The following is a 19,443-nucleotide window of genomic DNA, read 5'->3' as shown; positions in this document are numbered from 1 at the left end:
AAAGCATAAGTTGTCATACCATTCTGCGTTGTTAGTGATATTTGGCAAGCCGTTACAAAGAAAGAAAGAAAAAGCTATAAATCTTTTTTCTTGTTTGCAGTAATGGATATTCTGATCATCAGATTTGAAAGAACAAAAACATTCCTTGCTAAAAAATGAGAGATGGAGAACAAATATTTTCAACGGAATGGGCGATATTATTTTGAGAGGCTGCACGAGACAGCGACGGAGAGGCATCAATGATGGAATTGTGCGAGATGGTTTTTATGAAAAGCATCTTTGAAGGAAATTCATTTTCCAAAATTACATACAAAAAAGTTGATGTTTGCATTTTTTATTGTTCCTGTTTGTTGAGAAGATGCTTTTATAATCATCTTTTCAGAGTCCAAGAATCTGATTAATTACATAAAATGTCCATTTTTTTGTTTTTCTGAGGAGAATATCAGAAGAGTGCTGGCGCCAAAATGCAATCAGCAGATGGGAATTGCAAATTTTTTGTATTCAGTTGGGAGAGGGGATGAAAATAAATTCGATTTCAAAGCATTTTGTTGAGAGCGAAATGGAATGACAACAATTGGACAGTTATTGGAAAGAATAAAATTCGGAGTATTTTTTTCAGAAAAAAGTTGATGATAACATTGAAAGCAGGATATTTATGTGGGAATAAAGGATGATGGAGAAAGAAGCACTGAGAAACAATGGAAAAGGAGATTTACAGAATTTGTGATTGGACAATCCTCTGCATTTGCGATAGAAAGGACAGGTGTGTTCTTTTGAGGAATTTTTTAAATAAATGCAAAACCAATTATTTTTATTTTATATCTTTTTATTTCCATTCCAAAGAACAGCTTTTTTTTTTCATGTTGTGCATCATTCTCAGAGAAATTTCAGTTCAAGCAGCATTTTTGAAGAATACACATTTTCTTCTCCTTCTCCTTCTCCTTCGATCTCTTCATTGATGATATTTTTTTTTAACTTTGTTGATGAAAAGAAGACCTTCTTCTTATTTGAGAATTTTGTTGTTTGAATAGCCATCATATTCTCATGTTGCAACACACAATGAAACTGCTGTCTGTTGCTGCTGTTGGCTGTTATGAAATTCGAATCGATTCATCATTTCTTCATTTTCTTCAAATGAGTCTTGTCCACATTTGTCGTTCAACTTCCTCCAGAAGAGCTCCTTCCAACTCATTTCATTCCATTTCTCTTTCTTTCTTTCTTTCTTTCTTTCTTTCTTTCTTTCTTTCTTCAATTCTGTTGCTGCAAGAATTTGGTTTGTGAGTGCTGTTATTGTGTTGCATTCTGATCATTCAGCACAAGCTTCATCATCATCATCATCATCATCTTCTCCTTCTCCTTCTTCTTCACCTTCACCTTCACCTTCTCCTTCTTCTTCACCTTCACCTTCACCTTCTCCTTCTTCTTCTTCTTCTTCTTCTTCTTCTTCACCTTCACCTTCACCTTCACCTTCTCCTTCTCCTTCTCCTTCTCCTTCTTCTTCACCTTCTCCTTCTCCTTCTCCTTCTTCTTCTTCTTCACCTTCTTCTTCACCTTCTTCTTCACCTTCTTCTTCACCTTCTTCTTCTTCCTTGATTAGAAACAACAAATGTTTTCACACTTGTTTCATTCGGCTCCCGATAAATCCAGGGCCAATTGTCATCTTTTATTATCTTTTTGGAAGCACAAAACGTATATTCATTCTATTACAATATGCAGCAAAATTAAATAACAAAAGAGGTGATTTCGAGTCGAAAAAATCCGATCAGAAAACGCGCAACTCAAAATGGAGATTTCCTCTGACTTTTTTATTTGGAAGATGAAAGAGGTTCAGATGAAAAGAGCATATTATCAAAGCAATTCTTGAACGGAATAAATGATTGAAATGATATTCTTCAGATCACACAATTGGATGGATACAAGCCACTTTAAAAATAATTCGATAAAAGATCATTTCATCATCATCATCATTATCTTCTTCTTCTTCTTATCTTCTTCCTCTTCCTCTTCCTCTTCTTCCTCTTCCTTTTCCTCTTCTTCCTCTTCTTCCTCTTCCTCTTCCTCTTCTTCCTCTTCTTCCTCTTCCTCTTCCTCTTCCTCTTCCTCTTCCTCTTCCTCTTCCTCTTCCTCTTCCTCTTCCTCTTCCTCTTCCTCTTCCTCTTCCTCTTCCTCTTCCTCTTCCTCTTCCTCTTCTTCCTCTTCTTCCTCTTCTTCCTCTTCTTCCTCTTCTTCCTCTTCTTCCTCTTCTTCCTCTTCTTCCTCTTCTTCCTCTTCTTCCTCTTCTTCCTCTTCTTCCTCTTCTTCCTCTTCTTCCTCTTCTTCCTCTTCTTCCTCTTCTTCCTCTTCTTCCTCTTCTTCCTCTTCTTCTTCAAATTCTTCTTCTTCTCCAACTTTTTTGATGATTAAACCTATTTCGAGTTGAATAAGAGCTTCGATCTTCATATCCATTGAAGCGAATCAATCAACGGAAAAGCCGTATGAGCCAAAAATTGCTTCATTTGCATTTCTTCTTCTCGACAAATCACAAACTGAATGATTTATTTTTCCATTCATGTTATTTGTGATAAAAAGCCTATTTGGCCAAAATCAGTCTTTTCATTCTCGTTATGTTCTTCTTCAATGCCTTCTTCAATGAGCAACAAAAATGTTTTAATTTTTTTCTGATGCAACTCCCGTGGAATTCAAAGTCAAACATTGTCATCAATTTTCTATTCATAATCGCAAAATGAATATTCGCTCTTTCAAAGAATTTAAGTCAGACCTTACATAGCAACGAAATGATTCTATATTTAGCCAAGAAAAAGTCTGTCAGATGGCGTTCAATAAAAAAGGAGGACTATTTTGCCATGTTAGATGATCTACTTCAGATTTTAACAATGTTACGAGCCTTCAACATGCGATCAAAGATGAGACGATGAAGGAAAGCGATTTAGAGGAAAATTCATTTTTAAAAAGGAATTTCTATGAAACAGCAGAATTTACAGCAGACATGTGATGATTTATCCATCAAAAGTGTTTTTGAGGCAATTTCTTATTTTTTGTGTTTGTGCCATCTCCACAACTTTCTTCGACTTTGCCGTCACTCGCACATAAATTCACTATTTGTCTGCACATTCAATAATATTTACCAACGTTCTTCTCCTTCTTCAGAAGACCCGTCGCATCGTGTGTCCTCTTGCAGGACATCTTTGATAGCCAGCAATACATTGCTTTGATACCAAGATGACCATCCACGTATTCATTGTCAGCTGTATTCTCGTAGAGAAATATAAACAAATCGACATTCCAATCATCGAATGCTTCTGTTCTGTCATGTCCAACAACCGAGTTGTCTTTCTGAGTGATGTTTCCCATGAAGGCGAACAAGGGCTCTTTCACAGAAGCGACAAGGGACTCGCTAACAAAATACTCGTCTCTTCATCATCCTACTCATTCGCTCTCTCACTTAATTGCCAGAACAGTTTATCTTAGCCTTCAGGTGGAACATTTCACAAGCAGTTTTAGTTGATAATGCTGTGCTGATGTGATTCTGTTCATGGTTCGATTGGTGATTTCAATAGAGAAGAGCGTGATGATTAGCCTGGCGGAGGCAGGCATGGTGTTAGATGTGAAAGAAGATAGCATCATCAGCATTTTCGAAAGGAGAATTTTGATGAAGCAGGCAGAAATGAAAGAAAAAGAAGCAGCAGATGGAGAAGGAAGTCAAAGAATTATTCATTGGAAGAATTAAGAGAGAAAAGACGAGATCGAATCATTTATGATCATTAGCTTTTATCGCCTCGACACCATATTCTCTGTTTACTGTAGCTCCTGAGAATCGCATATAGAACAAGGATTTTGTGAAACTGTGTCAGCTGAAGAAATTATTGAAGACTTGTTTTCATTCTATTAAAGTCATAAATTTTATTTATTTGTTGAAATGACAAACAATTTTTTTTCTGACTTAATGAACCAGGTTGCTATTTCCAAATCTCCTCAGTGGAGGCACTGATCAGAGATAGAGGAGCTAGCCCGTCCTCCTATCAAAGATTACGAAATATTATTTAATCTTTAATTCTGATTATTGACTTTTTCTTTATTCAAACAACAATTCAAAATAAAAGTTGGTTGTTGAAAAATTAATAAAAACGCAGTGAGACAGGTTTGTTCCGAGATTATGAGTATTGATTGAAAATGTGGGTGGTTTAAGTGAAAAACTTCGCCCTCCCCAATGACGTGGAAAAAAGGGCGAGATGAAAAAACAAAACAATAACATTAAAAAAAAATAATGCATTGTCCGCTCCACTTCACCACCGACTTCGCCTTTTGCCATGGTCTCGAAGACCAGAGGGCAGGGGGCATACCCCTCGGAGCTCCCTCCTGCAGGCTGTGCAGGGATCCGGTGAGGCGAAAGTTAAAAACGGAGCAGAAAGAAAAACCACTCTCGCTTTCACGAGGCGTGGAAAAGAAAACTGCGTGCACTCTGCTCTGCCTCCCGCTCTTCTACTGATCCAGCAGAGCAAATCAGCTCGCCACACGCTGTATGGACCAGTCTGACTCTTCTCTTTGCACTTCCTTGCCATGAATTAAAGGAGTAGGGTTCTTCTTAACGGTTTCACTAACTTTCCTGTTTATCAATACAGATTATGGATGCACTTGATATCTCTGGACGGTTTCTATCTTTCTATCTCCCCTGCTATCTCGCACATTTTTTTCCGTCATCTTATCACTAGAATGTTGCTTCACTTCGCATCCAGCCGCTTGTCTTCTCTCCATACGCGTTGGTATTATCTCGGAGAAAACCTGTCTCTCTTGTTTCAATCAATTCGCAATGGCGCGAATCAACAATCGCAAGGAGCAGGTTTGCTCCTCAATAATGAGTTTTGAAATCCCTCGTTCTCTTCTCTCCTCTGATCTTAAACCCTCATACCTAGCACCTTGCCGTGCGGCGGATGACCAGAGGGACTGCGGATGAAGGTGCGGCCTCTATCCCTACTCCCTCCCCTTCTTGCGCTGTCTTCGGGGGGTTCTCGATCGTGTCTTCTGTACTTGAGCGGGCATGACAATTTGTCCTATGCTTCTCTCTCCGCGTTTCCGCCGATCGGTTTCGAGCTTCTTCTGCAAGGCAGTTTGTCTACCCTCCGTGAGCTCCATAATGTTGCGGGGGAATTATGGAGGGTGTCTCATCACGCTTGGGGAGTTGTGCTATATCGTTCTCATGATGCGAACTCTTCTCTCGACTCGATCCTCGTCTCTTCAAATTCTTTCTCTTGCTCGTCTCCGCTTCTCCCCCCGCTTGAGCCCTTTCTTCTGTGTTCTCCTTTGTTCCTGATTCTGTATTCTCATTTAAAATCTCTTTTCCTTTGCTGTCCTTCTCCGACTTTTCTCCCTTTTCAGCAAGGGGTACTGGGCCTCCGATTGTCTCCAGGATCCATCTCGTGTCATGAACTGGTAACACGGGATAATATTCCTGGTCCACTCTCGAACCTGGCGCCAATCTTGCAAAAGCATTGATTGCCTTCCAGTCCGCTCTTTCTCGTCTAGCTAAGTGTGTAATCACTGAGTGTCTTATCGAGGACTCCGTGAAAGTTTCGGGTATTCAGTTCTCTCTATAAATAGCCGTTTCCTCTTTCTCAATTTTCTGCAAGTTTGCAGGCTTGCTCCATTCTATGTCAAACCACACCTGTTTATTCTGATAAGTTGTCTTTGCATAATCCGTCCAACGTTGGAGTGCCACTACTGCATCGATGCGTTGATTGGGGTGTTTCTTTTTAATAACTTTGACAACCTCACCTCCCGACGTCTTGGTTTGTACTTGTGTCTGGACTAACTCGTCATTAAATATCGTTGTATCACTTCTCATTCTCTCCAGCTCTGCTGGTCTTTATGCTTCAATAATTATAGTGAGGATGAGGGCTCTCCTCTGGAGTGTTCGTGGGTCCGTTGTGTCGAAGGTTGTTTCAGCTCATTTTGTCATTATTGTTTGATCCCACGTCGATTTGTATCACACTACCCCTTCTTGGTTTCTCTCCCACATTGGTTTTCAGAAATATCTCTATGTCCTTCCCAACAATTTTCGTCTCTCTGAATAGGTTAATAGAATTCAGTACTTTCCGAACTGTCTGATGAATCACTTAACAAGATAGGTTTGTATTCGAAAGTGTTTCAGTGAACTCTGCCATAATCCATTTGGCATCTTTAGTTGTGAGGGGGTCGGTATCATCCATGCTCTCTTTATCAAGGAATTGTTTATATCTTCGCAGCGATCTCCACGTGTCTCTTTCGCTCTTTTGATTTCTTAGAATTGCTGCTTCAATATCTCTTGCTCAAACGTATTCTTCCCATGTTAAGAAGAGGTCCCTTCCTGGGATATTTTCCTCTCCAGTGTGATTCATATCACCTCTCCTGGGGGTAGTTTCCAGCCTTCCCTTCTCATCTTCGCTCCCGGAATCATGCACTCCTGATAAATCCCCAGGGTCTTTGTCAAATGCCCAGGCTGCAGTAGCGGGGTCCAGGTCTGCCCCCGCCAGGCTGGCAGAATCAGAATCGTTAGTTCCCTCTGGGCTTCCTTCATCTTCTCGTTCAGGGTCCGTCCGATGTTTCTCAGGAACGGGTGGACTAGAACTATCTCGCCTCTTGGCATTTCTCTCTCTCTCCTCCTTCTCAGAGAGGATAGTCTCCAAGCACTTCCGCAGGGTACCGGTGCAATCTGTTCTGAAATTATATCTAGTTTTTTCGGTGCGATTATTTGTAATATCTCTGCGACTTTCTCCCGCCTCAGTGCGTTGTCCGGCTTTCTCGCCATCCGGCTAAGTGCATCTGCTTCTGTATTCTGTTCTCCCAGGAGATGTTCCGTCTGTATTGAGATGTCCAGGCTGTTCAATTTCTTCTCCAATGCCCTCAGTGTTGGAATGAGCGATGGCGCTCCCCTTTTCTAGTGAATCGTCCATCTCGTGGACATATTGTCTGTCCTCAAACGAATATGGTCTATCCTCTGTTCTTTCAGTCATACTCCCTTTCTCTCTAGTGTCCTCAACACTGCTCTGGACTCCTTCTCGTTTATCGCTAACGCACTCTCCTGGAGGGTCCAACTCCCGTGGACATATATCTTCTCCTCTTTGTTCTCTGTTGGTATTGTTAAAACTGCACCCCATCCCAGCTCTGACGCATCCGTTGTTAGCTCTGCTGGTCTGTTCCTTCTCTTCGGACACCTCGGTCTGTTCTCTTGCAGGATCTTCTTCCAATGTGTCAACTCTCCTAACAACATTGGGTTGGCTATTTCCGTTCTTTTCCAGCCCCCGCTGGCTATAACCTGCCTCAGCACGTATTGCATACGCTTCATCCACAAACTCGCTGGTGGGTGTTGTAACCTCACAAAATTCAACCTCCCGAGGAGTGCTGCCAGGTCTCTCGTCTTCTGTCTCTTTCTCTTCTTTGCCAGTGTTATCCACGTTCGTACATCCTCCAGGAGAAGCACTCTCTTCCTCTCTTGGAGCGTCACTTCCATCTTCTCTGAGTTCCACAACCATCCCAGAAACTCCACGCTCCTTGTCGATTACAAGTTCAATTTCTCTTCTGAAAGAATCCATCCCAAACTCCTCAAGGTCTGGGCTATTTCTAGTGTGATTAATCTCAATGCATCCCTGTATGGATGCATGAAAAAAAATCATACAGGTGTATTACTATCTTCACTTTCCACTTCTTTAGAAATATGAATGTTGGGTTGAACCACTTTTCCTCCGACTCCTGCACGGACTTCACCACTCCGTCCTTCAATTCCTCCTCCAAGAGGGATAAATAATTGTTCATCATCTCCGTCGTCCACCGAAACTCTTGTCTGTGTTTTCTCTCCTCGTATGAGATTGGGGATTGGGGGCTTCTCCACAGAGCTTTTGTACCACGGATCACTGGTGTGTCTCCCCCAATCTTCTTCCACTCGTTCAGTCTGTTCACTAGTCTCCAAGGAAGTGGCTCCTTCGGTGGTCCACTCGCAATGCTCCTCTTCACTTCTGGAGTCTTGTGGCCATACTGCATCTGTGTATCCTCTTCTCCTTCAAGAATATCTACTGTAGCTATCTTCGAGCTCTCCTCCAGTGCGCTCCCAATTGGGGACTCGATAACAATCCCAGAAGCTCTCCAGACTTCATTCTCGTTCTCCTTCTCGTTCCTCATCTCGCTCATCTGTCTCGTCACTCGGGGATATGGGGAGTCTTCTTCTGTTTTCGTTGCATCGTGTTGCACATCTTCTCTCGATATCTTCATCACACTATCCCCTGTGGTTTCTCGATCTCTCTCCTTCTCTTGGTCTAACAACCGCACCACCTTTCCGATATTCATGTATTGTTTCGGCACTTCCGTCACTGATCTCATTTCGCCAAGAGCTAGGGTTTCTTGTCGTTAGTCTTTCGGAGCTCGTCAGCTTTCTGTCTGTTTCCATCTCTCGGAAAAGCGCAGCTCCCACTTCTTTCTCCACTCTCTCTTCTCTCTCTGTTCTCATCGTCTCGCTATTTTGCGCAGTTCCCTTCCCCCTCACTCTTTCAAAGCACATTTGTCCACTCCAATAGACGTTCCTGTTGCTGTTCCTCCTTGAATCCTTGGGAAGGCTGGGGGAAGTGGAACTGTGACCGGGGCAAGCCTCCCAACAGATGTCGGGGTATGCTGGTGTGAAGTTTGGGCTGTCTTTCTCCTTTCTCCGAAATTCGTGAAGCTCCCATCGTGACCACGTTCTTGGAGCTGCCTGCAGACGAAGCACTGGGCATTCCTGCCCGTACTGTAACTTCTTGCGCGCCCACTCCTGTCCGAGATGAGTCCGAGGGCTGTTGGAGAAACAGGGGATACTCCGTAATTTGGTGCATCTCCCTCTGTTTGAAAAAAGCTTGTGCTCTCAACCCACTTTCTTAGATTCTCTGGAATGTCCTTGGTCATTCCTCCTTCCAGAAACCCTTTCGCGCTCTCCTTGTTCGCCTGGTGAATAACGTTCAAAAATCTTATTCTGCTGATACAGTCTGCAATAAGCGCATTGGAGCAAAAGAGTCCTCTCAGTCGTTCCTTCTCGTCTTCTTCTGTATGCGCCTTCCTTAATTCTTGTGCTGTTAGGGCTGCAATCGCCGGCATAGGTCCAAATTGTACCAGTAGTGAATTTGATATTTTTTTATAAAATTTCGATATATTATTGATTGTCATAATTAATTAACACTGTATTATCGAAAAAATTTCAAAAATCTTAACTTCAAAAAGCTAACAAAAATTATTGATCAAACCCATAAATATATTTGAGTATTTTTCATTTTGTGTTTTGTGATGTATTTGAGCAATATTTTAATTATTCACTGAATTTATTGTTTTGTTGTTTTTTTTCATATCAACTTCTTTTTAATGAAAAGATCAAATCAGAATATTGTTTTTAATTTTCTTTAAGTATTCGAATTGCAAATTTTGAGAAGAATGCATTGAATTACAAATGAAATATTACATCAATTTGAATTAAGTTTTTATTCATATTTTGTAAAATTCATCCACAAGATTTAATTTCGCTCCATCTTGCGACGTGGATGTTCCAATTTGAGCTTTGCTTGTAGAAGGCGCCAGCTCAATCTTCATCGCTCCTCCATTCCCATTCGCGCACTCACAGTCCTCTATTGTTATGCAGCTCACAACAAATATCTCCTCTCACTTTACATTCATTGCAATAACAACTCCATCTCCTCTCCTCAATTTCACATTCTTCACATTCACATTCACAAAAACATTTTCTCCAGATACTGATTCTGCTGATGACGGCTCGACAAACAAAGGCTGTGATATTTTCATATTTTCTGTCTCCACATCAATCATCTTCAGCTGACTCAGCACTACATCTTACACAGACGATGAGATTCCTCTCCCTCCTGTTGTGGAAGAACTGATCAGCACATCTTCCAATGAAAGTGATCCGCTTCCATCAGACACCATAAACACACTCGGAGATGTGCTTCTTGTCGCGTTGTGGTCAATCCCTTCATACCCCGTCTCCAGTTTGCCAGAAGATATGCTGAACATAGTAGTTGCAGGCGAAGAAAGTGCACTTGTCCCAATTTCACTCACTTCTTTCCCTCTCCCAACAACAGAAATCTTCTTTTCCCCAACACTGATCGTCGCCCCTTCGCTCACATGCCTCCCACTCAGCAACGTGATTGTCGAGCTCAGCTGCGCCATGCTCGAACTCACTGCATGCCCCACTGTCTTGCACGGCGCTGCCTCACTCATCCCACACAGATTGCTCGAGTCATCCCCACTCACCCCAACATACCGATCCTTCATCCCGACGCTCAGCCAATCCTTCTAATCTGTATGTTGATATACTTAAGATCCAGAGGGATTATATCCGTAGCACACTCTCTGATCATCTGTGTATGTGGTGGAGCATTCATAGAACGGATTCCCAGAATCCAAATATAAATTTTAATTTTATAAGTGTATCATATCGTGCCCATTTGGATTGGCTGCATTTCTTCATTTGCCTTCATGAAAGAACAAAAAATAACAATAAATAACATCATTTTGTGATGCTTGTCTGTATGGATATAACTCCAATCCTCCTCCCTCTTGCCGCGCTGAACATGAAATAAACTGAATGCTCCTCATTTTAAATTCTGTCGCAGGAATATTATAGCAAAAGAAACCTCCACCTTTAATATTTGAGACTGAGCATGAAGTGAAACTGCAGTCAAACACACACGCGCTCTCCCCTTCTCCATTTTCTGTTGGAATGCATCCTGACCCTGAAACATTAAATTTTTCAATATAAAGTCCTCCTCCAGCGCTGTATGCTTTACAATTCTGGAATTCACAACCGCTGATCCGAGCACATGTTGAAATGGTATTCACATACAATCCTCCTCCGGCATTGTTTTGAACAGAGCATGAATTAAAAAAATTTTTTTCGATTTGAATAGATTTAATTGTATGGCACATGATTTTGCCTCCGCGACTGAATGCAAAACAGTTATTAAACAAACAACTCGAAACTGAAAGTTCTCCATTTCCCTTGTTGTGCATGCAGATGGCCCCTCCACTCGATTTTCCATCAGTGAATGAATTCTCTGTTCCTGTTGTCTCTGATCCGTTTCATTCACTACAAAATAAATGAATATGCTTTGCTTAGAGATTCTCTCCCTTAAAAATTTCTGATTATCAAGTTCGCATCATTCTTCGAACTTTATTTGAGCACAACCTATGCAAAGCAAGATGTAAAAAATAAATTTATGAAACATGTAGATTAATATAATTTGATAATGTAAATTTAATTGTTAATAGCATAATTGTTGCAATACTTTACAAAACACAAAATGAAAAATACTCAAATATATTTATGGGTTTGATCAATAATTTTTGTTAGCTTTTTGAAGTTAAGATTTTTGAAATTTTTTCGATAATACAGTGTTAATTAATTATGACAATCAATAATATATCGAAATTTTATAAAAAAATGTCAAATTCACTACTGGTACAATTTAGACCTATGCCCAATCGCCTTGGCAGTTTCAAACCCCGATTCAAGGGCGGGTTGGAGCAACTCAATGACTCGTATAGCTTCTGGTGAGTCATTTCTTCCTTCAGCTGTGATCGCTGTCACCGCTATGGCATTCCAGCTCGCATGCGTATGTCCTGTTAAAATCCCTTTTCGCACTCTGGAATGAATGAATTCAAGACGTCCTCATTTAATCTGATTGATCCGGCCTTTCATAACTCCATAAACTTCTTCAGCTCACCCACCTGTCTCAAGGGCATCAGCCATTCATCCGGGAAAGCTCCCAAAAAGCCTTGTGATCTTTCTTCAACTTCATGCTCTTCCGAATCCCAGTCACTATCCTCTTCGTCCTCCAGTCTCTTCGTTCGGTTATATGTGCGACGTCCTCTCTCACGCTGTCCTTGCTTCATTCTCGCGATCACGACAATAAAATTTGCATCCGACTCGAACTCGCTCGATCTCGATCTGCTTCTTCTTCTTAGTCGTTCCATCTTCTCCTTTATCATTGGTATCATCTTTGCAGCTCCGGACTGACTTTGCCATGTTCGGCTCCTTGGCGTTTCATCTGTCAAGTATTCAACTCTCTTCAATCTCTGAACAAGATCAAATTCCTTATTCTCGCCTTCACTGTCTGCCATACTAACAGGATTTAGCGTCATTTCCACCGAGGACAATGGTCTGAACAAGAAGTTAATTCGTTAGCGAAGTTTGATCATAAACCACCCATAATTTAAGATTAAGCTCATTATTGAGAAGGAAACCTGCTCGTTGCGTTAGTAGATTCGCTTTTTGCGAATTAAAACAAAACAAAATAAAAAATTCATATATTCAAGTGCGTCCTTATTTAAATTCTTTTCAATAATTATCAATAATATTAAATCATGAAATCAAAACTTCTGAAATTCCTTTTTTTAATGTTCAAAAAACAGAAAAAAAGAAAATCTGGAGCAAAACAGCTTTTGTTTGAAAAAGAAAGTCAAATGAATAGTTATGCTTTGATTAATGAAACATGAGATAACACTGAAAGTTAAATATTTATTCAAGAAAAAGCCTGGAGGAGAAAGAAGCAATGATAAGCAGTGGAAATGGTAATTACAGAATCACTGATTAAACAATATTCTGCTTATATGTTGGAATGGAATGTGTGTTCGTGTGCTTTTGAGGTATTTTTATGAACAGTTCAATGATTATTTTTTCTTATTTTTTTCAAAGCTTTTTTTATTTGATCCAATAGTTTTTACTATTCTGAGCGTAGTTCTCAAAGTGATTTCTGCAAAAGTCACGTTTTTGCAGATAAAATATTTTCTTCTTTCTTTTTTAATATCTTCATTGATGACTTTTTTTTTGGCTGATGAGAAGAAAAATCTCTTCACATTTGAGAATTTGTTGTTTGAAAGTCCATCAAATTCTTTAATTGATACACAGAATGAATCTTCCATCTGTTGTAGCTGTTGTTGGCCATGAAGAAAATCGATGCAGATAATACGTCTGCTTTTTCTGCAGATGAATTTTGTTCGCCTTTGTCGTTCAGCTCGTCCAAAGAGCATCATCGAATTCATTTCATTCCATTTCTCTTTCAGATTCTATTTCTTCTTTTGCTCTTTCTTCAACTCTTTTTCAAGCATTTCTTTGTGAAGGCAGTCTTTGCAGTTCATTCGAATCGATCAAATTTATCTTCTTCCTCTTCCTCTTTTTCCACTCCTTTTTCTTTGTATGTTTTCATTTGCCTCCTTCCTCCTTCTTAAGTTCTCGTTCGTTTCCTTCTTCCACAGTTCTGCTGCAACAACAAATGTCTCCCTTGTCCTGCATCTGATCGAAGCATTCTTTTGCTTTTCTTGCACAACCGCCGCTGACTCCCACTGACAAATTGAATCTCCAATTTCATTGCATTTGCTGCCACACGCTGCAGAAGCACTTTCACATAAAAAAAAGCCACTGTTTCAATAATTACTGCAACGCGCTTAGAAGATGAAGTAATGCAATGATAGATCAGTCGACGTGTCGGCATATGAGCAGCAGAGTGAACTCAATCAGCTTCAGAAAATATGTTCGGTTGAAAGCAACATCTGACGAAATTCTCCATTTTTTTAAAACCATTTCCTATCGAAGCCGCAACGCAAGATAAATACAGTCCAACAGCAGAACAATCAGAAATTTATATATTAAACAGCTGCAAGAGAAATTGCCCACTCTCAATGTTCGTCTGAGAAAACATGACCATCTTGTATAACTTCTGCAAGCACATCAGTACACTCAAAACGAAGCAACAAAGTCCTCACAAACCAACTCCGCATCAATGTCACGCAAATGGAGCATTACAATAAAATCTCTGGATGGCTGCGCTTGAAGAGATTGACCACAAATATTCTGCATTTTTCTGCAGTTGCCTGTTGCGTTGAAGAAAGCAAACTTCGAATGATAATCTCCTTGATTGTTCAAAATGTTTGTCCCTTCGAAGAATGAAATCCAGATGTAATTGGACAGAATGTTGTTTGATTGTTAAAAAATGCTCGATAATAGGTTGTATAGTAATTGGCTGTTCTTTTTTCATTTGAAAAAAAAAAAAACGGAATCATAAGCAGAAATTCGTCGCTTTTCATATCTGCCTTGTGCAGTCAGAGAAACAGGAAAATCTTATAAATAAAACGGATATTTTGGGGCTCTCCTTTTTTCCATTGAATTCTTGCCTTTTGAAGCAACAAATATCTTGCTTTCCATATTGCCAGTTGCTTTCCTTATCCAAAAATGCCACAAACTGCTCCACTGTCTTGCGTTTCAAAATACTATATAATTTTGCGCAGATTTTATCTTTACAAAATTCCTTCCTTTTATCTTCATTCAACAAAACCTCAGTTGAATTTGTTTTCACCTCTTGCTCCAAATAAAAATTATGAAAATTATGTATCTTCCGTAACTTCATCCATTTCCTAATTGCTATACAATAACCTGCTTCATTCCCATCGTATTGCTCTCCAAAGCGGAGATTGGCCATTTCAACAACAACTCGTATTCCTGTACTTTGGAGAGGATACAGATGGAAATATCTTCACAATCAATAGAAAACTATAAAATACACACATACAGATTTTTTCGTCCATAAATAAAATTGTTGCATTTCCTTGGCCGTCCAATTTATCAAATAATCAGAAAGAATTTTAAAATCAATGCATCTCCATCATCTCCAGCTGTCATCATATGAAATAATGTTACTTATTCTGCAGGATGAATGTACTCACTGAAATCTCATTTCGTAAACGGATATTCCAAATCGAAACATCCCAATTGATCAAAACATCCATAACAACAAACAGAAAAGACAAAGCGTTCTTTATCTTTGGAATTACAAATTGAAAATGTCCACACAAGATAGAACGGTGCGAACGCAATTGTTTCTATTGTCTTTTTGAATTTATGTTTTTTTCTAATTTCTTCAATCCAAACATATGATCTTTCAATGTGAATATCAAAATGGCATGCTTTCTTGCGCAACTTTTCAAAAAATATAATATGCAAAGGAGATGGACAACACAAAAAAGTTCACAGGTTTGTATCAGTTGTTCACAGAACTCTTGTTGATTGGATTTCTTTTTTACTTTTTTATTGAAGAATTGTTTTCTGAGCTTGAAGATTGCGATGAAATTGAACAGAAAGTTAGAATCCTTGAAATGAATAAAATAATTGATGAAATGAATGAGAAAGAATGAGAATCCAGTTTCACTCCAGAGCTGTCCAAAAAAGTTGAAAAAAATGATTGAAGAAAAGAAAATGCCAACGAAAAATGCAATATTGCTGCTGAAGCATGTTGGATATTGCATAGCGTTAAAAATGATTTTTATTAGTTCTTTGGAGAATCCATCGTTGTGCATTAGAATTAAAAGGATGATTTTTGAAGAAAATGAGAAGAAAAAGGAAGAGAGAAATGAAAATCTGCTAACTGATCTTTATGAGTGTTATCTTTTGCTTGACTTCGTTTTTTCTTTGGAATTGTTGTCGATTTGTGTACCTCGCCTTGTAAAAGTTGCATCGAGCAAAGAGAAAAGTGAGGATAATCAAAAGGAAGTGGAAACGGCTTTGTTCACTTTATCCTGTATTGGAAAATGGAACGTGTGCTTTGTTGATTTGTTTGTTGATTTGTCAAAATATTTTGTTTTATTAATTGCTTTTTATTTTTATATATTGAATAGGATGTGGGGAAAATACTGTTTTTGGAAGAGATCAATGAAATTATCCAATATAATCAGGAGCATCGCAACCTGACACGACTTGCCTATCAGTCTGCTTGGCAGTTTTTAATAGACCGATTGGACAATTTCAAAAGCTTAAAAGAGATAATTGCGAATGAACTGCATTTTGTGAAAGAAGCAAGAAGAGAATTGGAAGAGCTTTTAAAGTGTGTTGATTGGAAGAGAAAAAAAGAAGATGGAGGAGGAAAAGAAGCGAAAGAAGAGTTTGTTTTGTTGAGATGGCTGCAAATATTGGACTTATGTTTTTTCTTATGCAAATTTTGGAATGAAGAATATGCTGGACTAATTGACAGCATTGCAAGGGTGTTGAGAGCAACAAAAGAGAATAATAGAGAAATTTGTTTTTACTGCATTTATTCATTTAAATTAGCCACAGAAAATAAAGTTGTGAAAGTTGAAGATTTATTGAATGGAGGAGCTGTAGATGCTGTTTTGGAAGAGATTCTACAATCGATGCTGATTGACAAAATTGCACTTAGCAGCCTGAAATATATGAATTCAATTTCAGAGAGACTGAAAGATGAAGCGAATGATGAAAAGGGAAAAGAGGAAAGAAAGATCATGAAAAAGAAAGTGATTGAAAAGATGGAAGAAGAAGGATATGAAGATGTCATCGTAAGCTTTCATGAAAAACTTCCATTTCTTTGCAGAAATAATTACCATCAATTGTCATTAGATATTTCTGATTATTTTGTGAATATTTGAAGAAATAAAATATGTTAGGTTTTGGATATAAGAATTTCAATCTTTCTTTTTGTATCATTTGGCAAAATGGCATTAAAACAGTCAATTGAATGTTTTTTCAAAGTCTTTTTATTTTTCATAACTTCGAAATGGAACAAAGCAATTAAGAAAAAAGAAAAGAAGAAAAAAGAAATTGTGTTTAATAACCGAAAAGGTGTTTCTTCTGGAAAAGCATCTTCCATTCAATTTCCAAAACAATTTATTCAAATCTTATAAAGCTGAATAAACATTTCTTTTCTTCATTTGTCACTTCTCAGCCTCTTCTCAATTCTTTTTTAATGAAAAATCATTTTTCTCAATTTTTACTCTGAAATGGAATATTGCAAAGATTGAAAAAAAGCTGTTCCAGTTTGAAGTTCAAAAGAAGGAGGAAAGTTATACAGGATTGAATCCAATGAAGTTCAGTCATCTTCCAAAGATTTCATTGAGAAAGAAGATGACGAAATAATGAAAGGCAATTTATTTGCATTAAACTCTCATTTTTTGGAATCTTTAATTTTTTTTTTTGAGAAAATTCGAATGTCAAATAAAATTTCACTTTGAAATTGAAAATAACTTTTTCTCTCTCATGTTTTCACCAAAAAATACAAACAAATGCTGAGTTCATATTCAAATGAAGTGAAATCTGAAAACATCCGATTAATCAATGTTCAATATGATCTTCACAAGTTCGAACTTATTAAAATGAATAAAGAATTTTTTTCAACAACGAAGTTATTCATTCCGATGATTCAATCTTCATATTCTTCTTCATAAATTTTTTCATTCATTTTTCTTTTCAATTATTTTCTTTTCTCATCCCTTTTTTCATCATTCTCTTATCGTTTCAATCTTTTTGAAACATTCATAAAAAATAACATGTATAAACTTGTTATTTTGTAATTCAACGTTGGTCGATGATTCTCCTCTCGAACAACACCAAAGGACATCCATTCAACAGCTCATCAACTTGCACAACTCTCATTTTCTGTTGGTGTTTTTTGTGGATGAAAGTATTTCTTGCTTATTTCTCTGTGATTATCCTTTGATGCTCGAAATAACTGAACAACGCTGTTGATAAGTCCAATATTTCTTTCTTTCCATACATGCAATAGAAATAATAACGATCCTATATTCGAAGTCATCTCAATACAACAAGCTCTTCTTTCATTTCTTTTTCTTTTTCTTTCACCTGATCTTTTCTCTTCCAATAATCACATTTCACTTATTATTTCAATTCTTTTAGTGTCTATCCAGCGAAATGCAATTCATTCACAATAATGCGTTTCGGACATTTGTCATTAACCAACCTGTCTGCAAATAAACCCAAACCGATTGATATGAGAGTTAGGTTTTGTTGCGATGTTCCTGATGATTCTTGATAATTTCTTTGATCCCTTTCAAACACATCTCTTTTTTCATTCCCTGATATAATAGCTAGAAAGAAACAAACACATCAAAAAGAAAGCGAAAAACGCATCAAACAATGATGATCATGTACGTCCAGCCAACAAAGCCGTTTCCGTTTCTTTTTGAGCTTCTTCGTTTTCTTCATAATTCAACGCAACTTTCAGAAGGCATGATATGCAGAATGAGACAATTCCAAAGAAAGTTTGTCGTTTGACAGAAGATAGCATTCACAAAGATCAGTAAGAAACATTTTGTTCTTTTGAACTTTTTTCAAAGCTGCTACAAGAATCGTCTTCTCAAATCTTTCGTTTAATGAAGTTTTCCCAAATTCAATAATACTCATGTATTTCAACGCTTTGTAATATCCCAAGTTCTTTTTCAACGGAATTGCGAATAACAAAGTCAGTTTCTTTTCCTCAATCATTTCATAATTCTTGTTCATTTTATCATTCAAAACATTGAAAATAGTTTCCATTCATTTAATCAATCACTCTTTTCTTCACCTCTATTTTCTGCTTTTGTCCATCATCTCTCGAGCAATGCACAAAATCCCAATAAAAAAAATCAAAAGAGAGAATAAATTGCACTTAATATCATCCAACGAACTTCCGAATAATAAAAGAATTTTGTAATTTTCTCGATGGTTGCATCTCTTGAATCTCATCGATTCATTTGTCTTTCGATCCTTCCATTTTGAAAATATCAAAAATCGTTCATTTGCGAGCCAAACAACACTTCAAAGAAATTTCTTCATAAGTGAAAATTGTACCAATCTTCCTTCAATTAAGAAATACATATTAAATATTTATTCTTCATTTTTTCGATAATTTCTAAATCAAATTGTATAATTATTTGTTTATTGATCAGAAACATTAATTTTTGCCTTTACAGATGGAAATGGCTTCTTCTCAGCTATATTGCGAAGAATATTTGAAAGAACTCGATTCAGCAAATTCAATCTTACCATTTCTATCGAAATCATTGCGTTTCAGCATTGAATGGCTTTCTCACCAAACATTTTCTCTTTCAAAATTGAGCAAAATTTCATCCACTCCTTTTTATTCGGAGCATGGACAATACATAAACTCTCTATTTGACATGCAGAAACAACTCGAAAAAATACAGTGTGAAATCGAAGAAATTAAATTTGGATTAATAAGTCAGATTAAGCAAGCAAAGCTTGCTGATATCGCAGAAGCACTACGTGAATGTCATGCTAGTACTATTTTTCAAAAAAGCGTTCAATTATTAATCGAATTTCCGTTTTTGAATAATGATTCTGATGATTGTGGCATAAATGTCAAATTCGAAAAGCAATGTGAGGAATATTTGCCATCAGATATCACATTTTTATTATTACTTACGACATTCATCTGCGAACAAATATTAAAAATTTGTTTTGTTCACATTCAATCAACCAAAGAAAAAACTTTTACAACGCTCAGAAATAACAAGCCAGAATTTAATGTGATAATTTTGAAAATTATTTCGTTTTGTTTTTGCTACATTCAGTGCATTGCAATATTTCCACCTGTTGAATTGTCATTGGCATCACTTTCGCAACTTTTTTCTAATCAATGT

The 19,443-nt window shown here is 37.8% G+C and overlaps 9 protein-coding genes across 9 annotated transcripts; 1 reads left to right on the top strand and 8 right to left on the bottom strand.

The window, feature by feature from the left end:
* Positions 1–1,306: 1,306 nt before the first annotated feature.
* On the bottom strand, positions 1,307–1,699 carry MONOS_9339 (uncharacterized protein; the record flags this gene model as incomplete). Its single annotated transcript, XM_067879830.1, has 2 exons — positions 1,307–1,588; positions 1,685–1,699. 2 exons carry the CDS (start codon positions 1,697–1,699, stop codon positions 1,307–1,309), a joined length of 297 nt encoding a protein of 98 aa, XP_067731897.1.
* A 248-nt stretch (positions 1,700–1,947) lies between these two features.
* Positions 1,948–2,445, bottom strand: MONOS_9340 (uncharacterized protein; the record flags this gene model as incomplete). The annotated part of the gene is made up of 1 exon (XM_067879832.1): positions 1,948–2,445. One exon carries the CDS (start codon positions 2,443–2,445, stop codon positions 1,948–1,950), a length of 498 nt encoding a protein of 165 aa, XP_067731896.1.
* A 666-nt stretch (positions 2,446–3,111) lies between these two features.
* On the bottom strand, positions 3,112–3,351 carry MONOS_17238 (uncharacterized protein; the record flags this gene model as incomplete). The annotated part of the gene is made up of 1 exon (XM_067870138.1): positions 3,112–3,351. One exon carries the CDS (start codon positions 3,349–3,351, stop codon positions 3,112–3,114), a length of 240 nt encoding a protein of 79 aa, XP_067731895.1.
* Positions 3,352–5,110: 1,759 nt separating this feature from the next.
* MONOS_9341 (uncharacterized protein) lies at positions 5,111–5,688 on the bottom strand (the record flags this gene model as incomplete). Its single annotated transcript, XM_067879833.1, has 2 exons — positions 5,111–5,520; positions 5,655–5,688. 2 exons carry the CDS (start codon positions 5,686–5,688, stop codon positions 5,111–5,113), a joined length of 444 nt encoding a protein of 147 aa, XP_067731894.1.
* A 1,097-nt stretch (positions 5,689–6,785) lies between these two features.
* MONOS_9342 (uncharacterized protein) lies at positions 6,786–8,346 on the bottom strand (the record flags this gene model as incomplete). Its single annotated transcript, XM_067879834.1, has 2 exons — positions 6,786–7,593; positions 7,649–8,346. 2 exons carry the CDS (start codon positions 8,344–8,346, stop codon positions 6,786–6,788), a joined length of 1,506 nt encoding a protein of 501 aa, XP_067731893.1.
* Positions 8,347–8,505: 159 nt separating this feature from the next.
* Positions 8,506–9,090, bottom strand: MONOS_9343 (uncharacterized protein; the record flags this gene model as incomplete). The annotated part of the gene is made up of 1 exon (XM_067879835.1): positions 8,506–9,090. The coding sequence occupies one exon, from the start codon at positions 9,088–9,090 to the stop codon at positions 8,506–8,508; it is 585 nt and encodes a 194-aa protein (XP_067731892.1).
* Positions 9,091–9,834: 744 nt separating this feature from the next.
* MONOS_9344 (uncharacterized protein) lies at positions 9,835–10,275 on the bottom strand (the record flags this gene model as incomplete). Its single annotated transcript, XM_067879836.1, has 1 exon — positions 9,835–10,275. The coding sequence occupies one exon, from the start codon at positions 10,273–10,275 to the stop codon at positions 9,835–9,837; it is 441 nt and encodes a 146-aa protein (XP_067731891.1).
* Positions 10,276–11,455: 1,180 nt separating this feature from the next.
* On the bottom strand, positions 11,456–12,123 carry MONOS_9345 (uncharacterized protein; the record flags this gene model as incomplete). Its single annotated transcript, XM_067879837.1, has 2 exons — positions 11,456–11,645; positions 11,714–12,123. 2 exons carry the CDS (start codon positions 12,121–12,123, stop codon positions 11,456–11,458), a joined length of 600 nt encoding a protein of 199 aa, XP_067731890.1.
* Positions 12,124–14,782: 2,659 nt separating this feature from the next.
* MONOS_9346 (uncharacterized protein) lies at positions 14,783–16,536 on the top strand. Its single transcript, XM_067879838.1, has 4 exons — positions 14,783–14,859; positions 15,001–15,028; positions 15,092–15,589; positions 15,670–16,536. Exons 3-4 carry the CDS (start codon positions 15,176–15,178, stop codon positions 16,432–16,434), a joined length of 1,179 nt encoding a protein of 392 aa, XP_067731889.1. The 5' UTR covers positions 14,783–14,859; positions 15,001–15,028; positions 15,092–15,175; the 3' UTR covers positions 16,435–16,536.
* Positions 16,537–19,443: the final 2,907 nt, after the last annotated feature.

This window comes from Monocercomonoides exilis (assembly GCF_001643675.1).
Source record: "Monocercomonoides exilis strain PA203 chromosome Unknown scaffold10-1930038, whole genome shotgun sequence".
Taxonomy (NCBI): Eukaryota; Preaxostyla; order Oxymonadida; family Polymastigidae; genus Monocercomonoides; species Monocercomonoides exilis.
Note: the sequence above shows the minus strand (reverse complement) of the source record. Positions and strands in the feature narration are given on the sequence as shown.